This window comes from Numida meleagris, chromosome 1 (genome assembly GCF_002078875.1).
Source record: "Numida meleagris isolate 19003 breed g44 Domestic line chromosome 1, NumMel1.0, whole genome shotgun sequence".
Classification (NCBI taxonomy): domain Eukaryota; kingdom Metazoa; phylum Chordata; class Aves; order Galliformes; family Numididae; genus Numida; species Numida meleagris.
In genome coordinates this window covers 115,769,766-115,783,524 of record NC_034409.1, presented here as the reverse complement: position 1 = coordinate 115,783,524, position 13,759 = coordinate 115,769,766, and the positions used below count along the sequence as shown (strand labels likewise).

Genomic DNA, 13,759 nt, shown 5'->3' with positions numbered 1-13,759 from the left:
ATTCTGTACAAACTGTTTGTGGTAAGAAAATCTGGAAAGATTAAATACAGAAATTAAAACCGTTTTACTATATTTAGGTGGTTGTAATGAGTTGCAATAGTGGTAATATGTGATCAAGCCCATGGTATGTGAGATTTTATGCTTTGGTTGGCCTTTGTTTCATTACCTTTCTTTTGGGACAGAATTAATTTTCAATGTGAAGATACAGAAGAAATAGTAATATCTTTGTTTTATTTAGAAAGTGGAAAAATACTATGCGTTTGAGATCCCAGATGTTCCAGCCAAGTCTGAATACTTAGAAGTTAAGTATTCGGTAAGTATAATTAATCTGATGAAAGACCATAACTTACTTTCCTACCTACTTAGGAATTTTTATGTTTCTGTAAAAATAAAAATCATAACATTTGGCCCTTTGTAGCTAGTGGGTGTACCTTTGTTGCATTGTGTAGATAGTTGCTCGTTATCTTCTTGTTGTTGACTTTGTTGTTTAAGAGTAGAGTAGTTAACTCACTATTCTCGAAATGCAGAGATTAATTAACACCTAAGTTTGCAGCTGCTTTTTTTTGTTTGCTTGTTCTTTTTGTTACCATTTGTATGCTTGTTAGTCCCAACCAAACAGTTATTTACTAGGAAAAATGTAACATGTTGATTTGTTAGAGTTAGCTGTATATGTGTAAAGAAATCACAAGGGGGAGAAATACTTCTTGCAACTGCTACATTCCTCCCACCTTCCTGCCCAGTTATAATTTGTCTGTTTTGCATGTATATTCCAAATTACTTTTATATTGCCTTGTTTTGACACCAAATCAACTAATCAGCCAAACAGCCCTTTATCTGTGCTGGGTCAGGGCCTAAAGTGCTGAAAGATGGTTTAAATTTCTCAGTAACTTCAAATGTTTTTCTTTGAATCCATATCCAGATACAGGCTTTAGTTGCTAAATCAGCATCCCATAGAGGTTTGCCTGCTATCCCAGATCTTTCTTTAGCTGTGCAAAAATACCCAGCTTTAATTTTGTCTATCATACAAAGACTGGAAGTATCTAATTAAGTGTACAACAGTTGGGCAGTTTTTGTACGGACTTTGAGCTCTGCTGTAGTCTTGGCTGGTGATAATATTTCTCTTGCATCCAGTGAGGATGAAGAACTTTTGCTTCATTGTATTGTACTAGTGTCCTGATTTTAAGTAGTTTTGTAGTGATTTAAGTAGTGTCAGTACTGTAAGATATTACAAGTAAAGGCTGTGCTTGAGGGGAAATTACAGTGATTTCAGGTACTCCGTAGTTCCTTTAAGGTTCTCTCTGAATATAGTGTGTCAACATGAAAACTTCTGTGGTGTGAAATGACTTGCTGCTTTTTGTTACTTGTTAGGCTGAATACCCTCGTCTTCCCCAAGATCTGAATGGAGAAACATTTTCACATGCATTTGGAACTAACACTTCCAGCTTGGAGCTTCTCTTGATGAGTAGAAAGATCAAAGGACCGTGCTGGCTGGAAATCAAAAATCCACGTATGGTGCTTTGCATCTGGAGTGCTTGTTTGTTGAAAAACTTGCATAACTGGGGATTCTAGGGAGGAGGAAAAATTTAATTTCTACTGATAAATTCTCATTTTACAAATTAATTTTGTAATTTATCTAGGCAATTTTCATTATCTAGTACAAATTGTAGCTTTTTGTTTGAAACCTCTGTCCATGTGAAGTTGCACGTGGCAGATCAGATTATAACTTTGAGTGGCAGTGAAAGGGAATGGTGCAGTCCCCAGCACTTTGGTACATACCGTGAAGCAGTGTATACTGAGCTAGCTAAAATTACTTACATTTCCAGGAAAGAAAAGTATTATCTTTTTTTAAGCACAAACTACTGATTACATGTCTTATTTTTTGTGTAGATATTAGGTTTTTTTCTCTTGCACTTTAGAACTTCTGGTGTGGAGCTTGAAAATTTTTTGTGATGTGGAGCCTTTTTGCTTGAAATCCTTTTTTCCTCTTGAGTGGCACGTGCCTCTCACAGATAGTTGTGCAGCCTGACTTCGGCTTGGTTAGAGCTCTTCATTCAATGTGTGCTGTGTATTCCCAAAAACATAGGGGTGCTAATCATGCTTGACAAAATCTATAGGTTTTCTTGGAATCTTTTTGAGGCACTTCAAATATAGTGTTGACAATTTTGAATTCTGATAGAACAATTTTCTTTAGCACCTTGCTCAGAAACTGATGAAGCTGATACCAGTAAGGGTTTTGAGCTGGAATGGACACAACAAATTCTTGACTACCAAAGGACAAATTAGCTCTGATGACTTTTCCACCAGGCCTTGGCAAGCAAGTACTTGGCAAGTACTTCCTGGCACTGAGCTTAAAGGCCTAAGAATAGCTTTTCACCTGTGTTCTTTGCCTAAGAATTGACTAAATATTTCTTTGGCGTTTTCTTTCTCCATCTGAAAAGAGGCCAAAGCTGTTCCATGTAGCAAATGTCATGGTAATGAAACTAACAGTTCAGTCAATAACCGTTCCATTTTACCTAATGTTGATGAGCATTATCTCTCCTTAGAGTATGTTGCTGGAATCAGAAACTAATCTCACTCCAGAATTAAATGGTAAATTAAGGAAGTTTGGAAATTCTTTATCCATTCCTGTATCTGTGTTACAGCCTTCAGGTTCCAGAGAGGGTCCATATCTTCATATCAGAACTGCTCATTTCAAAATGGTGGCATGCCTACTCTACTGAAAATTGAGTCTTTAGCTAGTTATGTTTATATAAATTTTTGTAGTCATTGCACAGGATTTTCTGTTCCAAAGCCAAGTTTTTTTTTTCTTTAATCTAGTTTATTAGACAGTTCTTCCTTTCTTGTACCTTCCCTTCCATACTTCCTATGGTGAGTCTCAGGATAGGAAGTATACTTGACTAAGTATAAAATATTCACCAAAATAAAAATTAAAAAAAGGATGAGGTGTGTTAAATAAGCAATTTCTAAAAATTATTTTATTAATGGTACAAAAATTTTTTCTTCCTGAACCCCAGGTGATTGTCTTACGTGCCCCTTGCAGTGCATGCGTCCCACCTTGGAGACCACTGTTCTGTAGCATGCTAGTTGAAGCTCTAGGTGTAAGAAATTGGAAATTAAATTAAGAAGTTGTTAAGTAGCCGGTTGCCAATCTCGTTTTGAGAGATCATCAGGTGTTTTTTTTTTTTTCAACTGAAATATTATGGTCAGTCATGTATTTGCATTTAGAGCAAGAATGATGAGAGAAGGTAACATGTGTTGGTTTCCAGAGAGGCGTCAGATAGCTTGTGGGGAGTAAGATAGCCAAGTTTACCAACACCTGTCCTCAAAACATTAGTCCCTAAAGAGTGTAGCCTGTAGCCTCAGCTTCATTGTACCTGCCTGTGGTGAGTTAGCTTATCAGCATATCAGCATCTTTTGGGAATGAGCCTTTTTTTTTTTTAATGAAGAATTATACTTTGAAAATATTCAAATGATAATGGGTAGTTTACATTTTCTTTTCTTGTCCTCTGTCTCTGGGGGAAATTAATCCACATCTCAGTTTGTCTGCCTCAATTTCAGACGTGTAACTGTGATTTGTGAACTGGGAATGTAGTAGAGGTGGGACTTCTAGGCTGTTAACAAGAAACACAAGAAATCTTCCTGGCCTAGATAAAAATCCTCCTTCTCTTTTTTTTTTTTTTTTTTTTAAATGTGTGTGTGCAAAAGAGCCCCTGGTGTGATTAGGCTTCTGGTAAATGAGTCTTGAGAGTTACCAAAATGTTGTCAGGTTTAATCTGAATGTTGCCCACAAGGGCAAAACATTAAAGGGACGTACTCTTTTTGATGGTACTGTTTGAGATTTCTTACCTGTGATTCCCAGAATAGTGAAGGTGGTTCACGTTGTTTCCTCAGAGCCCTCAAATCAGTCAGTCAGCTGGTGCAAGATAGAGGCAGTGGCCATGAAGCCTGGCTTGGTGAATGTGGTTAAAGATCTTCTTCCTCCTCCTCCTCTTGTGGTAATGTCCCTCAGCATGAAGACCATTCAAAACCCAAAGACTCACCAGAATGAGGTAAGTAATCTGCACTTGATTTTGGTTTTGTGTTGTTTTGTTCTGTGTTTGTTCTGCGTTAAGATTTTTCTAAAGGCTTGGAAAAACTTCAATTAATAAAATGCCTAAATATGTTTATTACTGAATAACTTTTCTGTGCAGCCAACATTTCAAAGAAACATTTACTAATATCAGCGTAAGTCAGACTCAATGGGTTCATTGGGGCTTTTTGGTTATAATTCATTGTGACAGCAGCTCCTACATATTTATTTATTTTTTAATTCAGTGTTGCATGTCCCAGGTAAAATGACTGTTTTTTTTCTTCAAGTAGAACGAGAATCTGATCAAAATCTTATAACTCCTACTATAAACTGAATCACTGGGGCGAGGCCAATTGTATGAGCTTCAGCAAGACCAAGTGCTGGGTTCTGCACTTCGACCACAAACTCGATGCAACATTACAGATTTGGGGCATAGTGGCCGAAAAGCTGAGCAGTGGAAAAAGATTTGGGGGTTCTGGTTGAACATGAGTCAGCAGTGTGCCCAGCTGGCCAAGAAGGCCAGTGACATCCTGGCTTGTATAAGAACTGGTGTAGCCAGCAGGAGCACGGAGACGATTGTCTCTCTGTACTCAGCTCTGGTGAGTCCACACCTCAAGGACTGTGTTCAGTTTTGGGCCCCTTAGTACAAGACATCAAGGCCTTGGAGTGTGTCCAGAGAAGGGCAGTGAAGCTGATGAAGGGTCTGGAGCACACGTCTTATGGCAATTAGCTGAGGGAACTGGGATTGTTCAGTCTGGAGAAGAGGAGGCTCAGGGGAGACCGTATCGCTCTCTACAGCTGACTGAAGGGAGGTTGAGGTGAGGTGCGGTCAATCTCTTCTCCCAGGTAACAGCAATGTGGTGAGAGGGAATGGCCTGGGGGTTCAGGTTGGATATTAGGAAAAATTTCTTCTCAGAGGAGTGGTCACGCATTGGAACAGGCTGCCCAGGGAGGTGGTGGAGTCGCTGTTCCTGAAGGCATTCAAGAAATGTGTAGCTGTAGCACTGAGTGGCATGGTTAGTAGTCATGGTGGTGATGGGTTGATGGTTGGACTAGATGATCTTAGAGGTCAGAGTCAGAGAGGTGTGGGTGGCCATCCTCAGTTGTGGACTGCAGACCACAGAGTGCAATTAGACATGCTTATCTGTTTTTTAACTTCAGCCTCCCTAACTTAGGAAGAGATTTTAGTACTCACTTTATAGGATAGTTGTCTGTGGCTTACAGAGTGGAGTAAAGACAAGACTGACAAATTTGTAAAGAAGAATTAGTCCTCTTGATCAAATTAAAGTCAACATAATGAGACATAAGCCAGGTTCTAGAAGGACTCTGCCAAAATGTCTCTAAATCCTGTCTGACTGGTCTTCTATTGGGTTTTCTTGACCAATGTGGGGAGAAAGGACTTCTGTCAGCAGAACAAGCAGAAGAATCAGCAGAGCAATAACTTCTAAACACTAAAACCTCTTGTCTGGAAGAGGGGAAGCTCTTCCTGGGAGAAGGCTTCTGCATGTCTTGCCGTGCTCATCCCTTATACACCTCATAGGTTATCGCTTAAATTACTAGTCTTGTTCAGACAGAACTTGAAAAAAACAGGGTTTTCCAAAATTTTGCGTCTCCAAATTCTAAGATGATCATTTACTAGTAAGTTACATTTTATTTTACTTAAGATCAATTCTTAACTCTTAAATTTAAGTTCACGTTAAAGTATATATTTTTTTTTGTTTGTGGAAGCAAGAGAAAATAGATAATGAAACAAAAAAGGAATTGGTGGGAGTTGGAGGATATGGATATTGATAGTAATTGTTTGTATGTTCGTGTGTCTTTTGTACATCCTTGGTCTAGATTGTGGCTATGGCAGCTCTGATTCATCAGAAATTTCCTTTGGATAAAGCTCCACCTCAGCCTCCTTTTCAGACACACTTCTGTGGTACGTACTTGGAACAGGTTGTGAAGGTGTCTTCTGTTGTTGCTTGTTTCTTTGAACTTCGTTCTGTCAAATGACTAATTTGACTGTCAGGCTTTTCTCCTTATTTGAAAATACTGAAGCTTGAAGTTACATGATGTAACCTTGCTTTATGTTGTTTTCTGTATTTGTTGTTAGTTTTAATTCCTTTGTTATCTCATATTATGATTTTCACCCATTAGTTTAGACCGTTTTACTATCACTTAGTTATTTTTCAGTTCAGTTCTTCTCAATAGAACTTGAAAAATAAAAAATGAAACAGAAGTTATTGAAATTTTCTTCCTGCAGTGGAGTCAGCTAAATTTTGAGACTTGGACCCCAGATGATAGTAATAAAGAGTTCTGAATGCTTGTGAGAGAGATTTCTTAGGAAGCTGTGAACCATAATTGTATTCTCCATTGATAACCTAGTACACAGCTAACTGACTAGAATTATTTAATACTTTGATCATTGTTCAGTTATCTTAAAGACAGACGTACATGTAAGGTCTACCCCAAATTCAAAAGTGATTAAATTGTCTTTTGAAAAAACTGGATTGTTTGGTTAGTTCTTGCAGAGAAAATCTAGATGAGGTGATTCTGGGTTCGTGTTTTGTCAGTTTATCATGCTAGCAAGATCAATGGCAGATGAGGAGTTAAACAAGACATTTTGCATAGGATCTTCTTGAAAGGTAGCTGTTGTCATCTGGTAGCCATGACTTTTACTAAACAATTTTGTGTTTTTAAACATCTGGCATTAGAGGCAAGTATTCGCATAAGGCTAGCTTTCTGGAATGACAAGTTAGTTTTCCTTAGCTCCTTTTGTTGTAGATGGATGCTTATGGAAGGAACGTTAAGAACGTGTACATAAGAGCAAATATAATTTATTTTGCAGCTGTTTCCAAACCGAATGATTGCATTTTTCCTTATGACTTCAAAGAAGCTATTAAAAAGAAGGTAATTTCATTTGGTTGGTAGTGCCTCTTAAAATATGAACATCGTGTTGATTTGGATGAGTCGTGTAGGAGAAATGTGCGAAGGAATGGCATGATTATTTCATTAGTTTCCCACTCCACAAACCTAAATCTTGTATTTATTTTGTGTTGCTGTAAACAGAGGTGTATGCTTTACGTGGTTCAGTACTACTGTTAGTAGTGTGTATAAGGTAGGTGGGGTGTTTAGGCAAAAGAGTTCAAAATGTTTTGCAAAGAGGCTTAAAATGGTGATTAATTTTCATTATACACAAGTACGTTCTCATAATAAACTAGGAATTTTTTTCTTCTTTCCTTAGATAGTAAAGTCTGTCAAAATGTACCTATTCTAAAGGGCATTTGGAGGGTTGGCAGAATAATAAAGTAACCTATTTTTGTTTTTCCTCTTTTTTGTGTGATCTTAAGCCTGTGAATGAAGGATGCACATGGAGCATTTTCCTGGTGTGCTTGATTCTAGGAGGCTCTTAAAATATCACTAGACACCTGTATACAAAAGCAAAATGGAAAAAAAGCCTCTGAGAAAAGCTTTCTATGTCTACGTGAGTGAGAACAAAAAGCCTTGAATTATAGAAGGAAAGGGAGAACTCCGTGGTGCTTTATTATTGTCTTGTAACTAGCAGGGGAAAGGAGATGTTTCCATTTTAAACTTATTGGGTCATTGAAATCAGGTGCTCTCTTGCTCCTTTTAGAATGCTAAAATAGAAATTGCTGCAACAGAGAGAACACTGCTAGGATTTTTCCTCGCCAAGATTCACAAAATTGACCCAGATGTTGTTGTGGTGAGTAGTTCTGAGACTTTGAGAGTTAAATTAAAGTCCATTGTCAGTTGTTCAGTTTTTTCTTTTTGCTTTGTCTCCTTCTAGTTTCTTTTTTTGTTTGTCTTAGAATGCCTTATGAATTGAATTTGCTTATAAGACAGCAAGTGTACTTTGGTACAAAGATGATACAGAATTTTCCCTGAAAGCATTTTATACATCCTGTTATTTTCCATAATATCTGAAATAGGTAGTATTTCGGTAGTATTTGAAATAAGTATTTTTTTTCTTAACTCAGAAAGACCATGCAAAACAAAACCCTCATGATTTTCTAGAAAAGTGGGAGCACTTTGTATACTGAGTCTGTTTCAGTTTATATGCTCTTATAATTTGTATCACCATTTATATTGTGTTATACTGTGAATCAAAATGATGACTTGTACAAATCCTTGGGGTCTAAGCAAAGCTTTGTAATGTGCATTGTTTTGTTTTCTACTGTATTAGCAACTGAGGTTTTATTGTAATTACTCATTTTTTACTTTTGTGAAGTTTAGATAGCATACATTTTTAATGAAATTCTGAAGACAGTTTGAAGTAATCTGAGGCTGGTTATATATGTTTTTATACTCTCCTGTAGGTATGTACAAATAACTAGAACAAGTGTTGAGCATAGGAGGAAGTGAGCAGTCAGATTCCTGAGGTGATCAGCTCACTGCGGCTGGTATCCAGTGTTCCCTCTGCAAGCCTAGCTTCTAGGTGGTGGTGGCAGGGATCAGTGGAAAGGCTGCAGCCAGTCTTTTTAGATTTGGGTTGCCAGTTGTGGAGATGTGAGAGCTCTAAGCCTAAGAACAGCAGAACAGCGTTGGTGTAGTTTGATTTGCATGTGGTTTAATTAGCGCTGTTGAAAAACAAGAAATGGCAGTATAGGTAGAGGGCCACTCAACTACAGCTGTAGAGCGTCTGTTGATTTTAAGGAGGTTCTCATGTTACACTGTGATCATACTATGCAGATGTGTCTGAAATGGTGAACCTGCACTTTCAGGTGATTGACTGGTCCACTCCACATAGACTCTTGTTCAGCAGGGTAGTATTTTGCCTACTGCAAAGGTTACGGGCCGGTGCTATAGATATCCTTAGCACTGCTTAAACTTGAAAAATATTGCTGGAATAGTCTAGTATGAAGACATTGGATGACAGATCTTCCTGTCTGGGTTTAACAATGCCTAACCGCAGTATCAAGGGAAATAAATTAAAATAACATTATTTTGATGTCAGTTTGGGCTTCTGATGTCAATAAGAATAGAGAGAAAAGGAATTGCTCGTAGCTAACTTAATATGCTGTATGAGGAATATAATTTTTTTTCTAGAAAGTTGTAAATCTTCATCTTTGTTATCAAAGTATAAAGCTGAATTGTGTGTTACGAGCCAGTTACAGAGCTGTTTTTGGTATTCTGCCGAACAGCATTGTTAGTGTAAGACTAATGAGTACTGTTGATGAACATTCTCATAGAAAGTGCTTTCCGTGAGGGAGATAATGCCATCAATTAGATGAAAAAATCACAAAGGGCAAAGGAATACCAACTGTGTGAAAGTAAGTCTTTCAATTTGCATTTGTGGTAACCTTTTTTTGTTATTTTTTCTGCTGCAAGGGTCATAATATTTATGGATTTGATCTGGAAGTGCTGCTTCAAAGAATTAATGTGTGCAAAGTCCCTCACTGGTCCAAGATAGGTCGACTGAGGAGGTCCAATATGCCAAAGCTTGGGGTAAGAAGATTACTCAAGTCTTTTAAGACCCTTTATGTTGCATATGATTAAAAATGAATTAATTTTGATGAGGAATTGTAAATGTGACACTGATGTATTTTGACTGTTGGTCATGCTAGATTTCACGTGTCCCAGATCAGAAGTGATGAGTGTTTATATGACTTTTATTACAGTAATAAGCTAAACTAATTTTCAAGTTAGGCTAATTTAGTTTACAGATTTCAAGTCAATGATGGTAATGACAGATTAATTGCAATAGTCTTTACTGTAGCTGTCTTTGTCTGCTATAACTGTAAAATGAGAAAATGTAATTTGGATTGATTGGTGAATCATCCCACTGAGAACTGCTAGGTTAATAATTCTGTAGTTCTTAGCATGTTTTTCTTCAGAGGACAATATATGAGGCTCAGAATATTAAAGTACAGTGCCTGACTATTTTCCGGTTTGTTTCTGTCCTTCCTAGAAGCTGAGCTGAGCATTTTTGTGTAGCTTGTTCTTTGACTTTTGGTCCTGTTGTTGCTACAAGAAAAATATTGTTGGACAAAAAAAAAAAAAATCCACACCCATATTCTCATTGGGACTGTTCAAATTGTTTAAGAAAAAAATACCACTTTCACAGGGGTTTAAGATTTAACTGGTAATGGATTCATATAGGGTGTTAGCATTTCAGTGGTAGATTGGTAGATGACTTGACTGAGTTCTGTAAGCATATATTTTGGGTATATGTTCTTTGTTAAAATTCAGTTGTTTCATTTTGTTTGTTGTTTCGGTGTTTGGTTTTTTCCTCCCTACTTGGTGAAGGGTCGAGGAGGGTTTGGTGAAAGGAATGCTGCATGTGGTCGGATGATCTGTGATGTAGAAATTTCAGCTAAAGAGTTGATTCGCTGCAAGAGTTACCATTTGTCTGAACTGGTCCTTCAGATTCTGAAAACAGAGAGGGTAACAATTCTACCAGAGGAAATTCAAAATATGTACAGGTATGTTGCTGACTTGTGTTTTTAATCCTTCAGTGGAAAGTGTAGGTGCTATTGAGTTTCCCACTGTTTGGTTTTGTGCTTGCTTATTTGATTGGTCATGGAAACACTGAATTAACGTATTTGTGTTAGTAGAATAAAATAAATTTAAATATCCATAACGATAAGCTGTTGGTGGGTGATGGCTTATTATGTGACCTTGGTGCCAGGGAATGTCACAGAACATATCCTCTTGAGTGAGATCACATGGCATGTGCGGGACAGCTGGGGGATCAGGTCCAGCCAGCATGGGTTCATGAAAGGCAGGTCTTGCTTAACCAACCTGATCTCCTTATATGATTGGATGACTCACCTGGCGGATGAGGGAAAGGCTGTCAGTGTAGTCTACCTAGATTTCAGCCAAGTCTCCCAGAGCATTCTCCTAGAGAAGCTGGCAGCCCATGGCTTGGACAAGTATACTCTTTGCTAGGTAATGAACTGGCCGGAGAGCTGGGCCCAGAGAGGGATGGTGAATGGAATTAAATCCAGTGGGTGACCAGTCACAAGTGGTGTTCCCCAGGGGTCAATATTGGAGTCTGTCCTGTTCAGTATTTTTATTGATGACCTGGATGAGGGCATTGAGTGCACCCTTAGTGAGTTTGCAGATCATATCAAGTTGGGAGGAAGTGTCGATCTGCGTGGGAGTAGGAAGGCCCTACAGAGGGATTTGGACAGGCTGGATTGCTGGGCTGAGGCCAGCAGGATGAAGTTCAACAAGACCAAGTGCCGGGTCCTGCACTTCAGTCACAACAACCCCAGGCAATGCTACAGGCTTGGGGCAGAGTGGCTGGAAGGTTGTGTGGAGGAAACGGACCTGGGGGCGTTGGTTGATGCTCAGCTAAACAAGAGCCAGCAGTGTGCCCAGGTGGCCAAGAAGGCCAAAGGCATCCTGGCTTGTATCAGAAATAGTATTTCTGGCAGGAGCAGGGAGGTGATCATCCCTCTGTACTCAGCACTGCTGAGGCTGCACCTCGAGTGCTGTATTCAGTTTTGGGCCCCTCACTACAAGAAACACACTGAGGCCCTGAAGCATGTCCAGAGAAGGGCGTAGAAGCTGTGAGGGGTCTGGAGCACAAGTGTTATGAGGAGTGGCTGAGGGAACTGGGATTGTTCAGTCTAGAGGAGGCTCAGAGGGACCTTATGGCTCTCTACAACTGCCTGAAAAGAGGTTGTATCAAGGTGAGGGTTGGTCTCTTCTCCCAGGTGACAGTGATAGGATGAGAGGGAATGGTCTCAGGTTGTTCCAGGGGAGGTTCAAGTTGGATACTAGGAAAAATTTATTCTCTGAAAGAATGGTCAGGCACTGGAACAGGCTGCCCGGGGAGGTGGTGGAGTCACTGTCCCTGGAGGGGTTCAAGAAATGTGTAGGTGTGTTACAAAGAGTCATGGTTAGTGGGGAAATGTTGGTGATAGGTGGACAGTTGGACTAGTTCATCCTGGAGATCTTTTAATCTTTTTAGCCTTCGTGATTCTATGATTCTATGTGCAATGCAAATTGATTTGTGAGACCTGACTTCAGATACACAAATAGGATATGCAAACTATATATTTTTATTTGTTATTTTTCATTAAAAAATAAAATTATTATGTAATTCAGTGCCGGTGTCTTAAAAGTACCAGGTGTGTTCTGTGTAGAATGCAAGCCTGAATTTATTTTAGCAGGATGTTCCACTTCTTTTTCCAGTGATTCTCCTCACTTACTGTTCATGCTGGAAAACACCTGGACTGATGCCAAGTTCATTCTCCAGATCATGTGTGAGCTGAATGTTCTGCCACTAGCCCTTCAGATTACAAACATCTCTGGAAATGTTATGGTACGTTTTTATGACTTTTTTCCCCCCTCTCTTTTCTTCCACAAAGATAGTGCTGTTTTTTTTGTGTGTATTTGATTGCTAATTTTCAGTTATAAGCACTAATTCGGAATATACAATATTGTAAATTTTTTTGTTGTAGCAAGTGAGAGTTTGATAATCTAGTCAAGTACTAAAACTTCCATAATGAGATTGCATTTGAGCTTTGTCTGTGCTAATGATACAGCATAATAGTAATGCTAGGTGAACTTGTAATAGTTGAAATAAATTTCTTAGTCTATATTTGCTCATCAGTTTCTGTTTTCTATGCTTTGCTGTCAATTCTTTTTTTTTTTTCCCTCTCTGTAGTCAAGGACAATGATGGGTGGACGTTCTGAACGTAATGAGTTCTTGCTGCTTCATGCATTTTATGAAAAGGACTACATAGTCCCAGACAAACAAGTTTTTAAAAAGCCTCTACAGAAGCTGGTGGGTTAAGTTTATTTTTCTTGGAAAATTCTTATTTAAAAAAAACCAATTGCATTCTTTTGACTATTGCTCATTGAGAACATAGCACAAACACAGCCCGTTTTAGATATAACTTAACTTTACAACTTACGATTAATTCAAAAAAGGTTTTTGCTGAGTTGACAGTGGAGAAATGCGTGGTTTAACGGTGCATTGTATTACCTTTCTCAGTGTGTCACAAATCTGTAGAAACTCAGTTCATCTTTCAGTTTGAAATGAGCTAAATACTTGGCTGTAGGAAAATATTGCAGAAGACAGACTATACTAATCAATGGATGGACTCTTACTCTATGGTTAAGGAAAACTTGTATTGATAAACAGTTTTTCAAGTATGATTTGTAAGGTGGATGATTTGAGAACGTGGGTAAAAGATCCGAGGATGTTTAAGAAAAAATTATCTGAATAATGCCATTGCAACATTTACAGAAACATCTATATATTTATTAGTAAGCGCATTAAAATTTCAGAATGCATTTCTTTCACTATTTTTTGCTTCTTAAGTAAATTCAGTAGGAAATTTCAGAACAATAAGCTCTTTTGTTTGTATTATTGTATCAAAGCAGTGCTTGAATTTTAATTGTTTCATAGTAGCTTCGACCACCTCAAAGAAAAGTTCTTACCACAGTGAAACAAATAGCAAAATACTGTTTAAATCACTAGTACTGTTTTTATTTGCTTAATTAAAACCCATCCATGTTAATTCCAGAAAAACATATTTTTATTTTAATTGGCAACGATACTTCTTGTGGGTCATGAGTGTTTTTTTTTGTTTTTTTTCTTGCTGTTTACTTTTACAAACAGCAAGAAAATACAGAGTAGCAGTATAATGAATGATGACAGTTCTTTAAGTCTTGGTAATCTCTTGTGATCAATTTGTTCCCATATAAGTTGGCTTGAATGCTGTTTTG

The 13,759-nt window shown here is 38.1% G+C and overlaps 1 protein-coding gene across 3 annotated transcripts in view; it reads left to right on the top strand.

The window, feature by feature from the left end:
• The window catches only part of POLA1 (DNA polymerase alpha 1, catalytic subunit), a 194,358-nt gene that overhangs the window by 18,749 nt on the left and 161,850 nt on the right, over nt 1-13,759 (top strand). For all 3 annotated transcript variants that reach the window (XR_002442148.1, XM_021408421.1, XM_021408428.1), the window contains exons 13-22: nt 239-313; nt 1,369-1,507; nt 3,892-4,049; nt 5,909-5,993; nt 6,903-6,964; nt 7,689-7,778; nt 9,404-9,520; nt 10,322-10,497; nt 12,218-12,347; nt 12,693-12,812. Coding sequence is in view for 2 of the 3 variants with exons in the window: in XM_021408421.1 (XP_021264096.1) it covers nt 239-313; nt 1,369-1,507; nt 3,892-4,049; nt 5,909-5,993; nt 6,903-6,964; nt 7,689-7,778; nt 9,404-9,520; nt 10,322-10,497; nt 12,218-12,347; nt 12,693-12,812 (1,152 nt within the window). In the remaining variant the exon portion in view is untranslated. The remainder of the gene's footprint in view (nt 1-238; nt 314-1,368; nt 1,508-3,891; nt 4,050-5,908; nt 5,994-6,902; nt 6,965-7,688; nt 7,779-9,403; nt 9,521-10,321; nt 10,498-12,217; nt 12,348-12,692; nt 12,813-13,759) is intronic.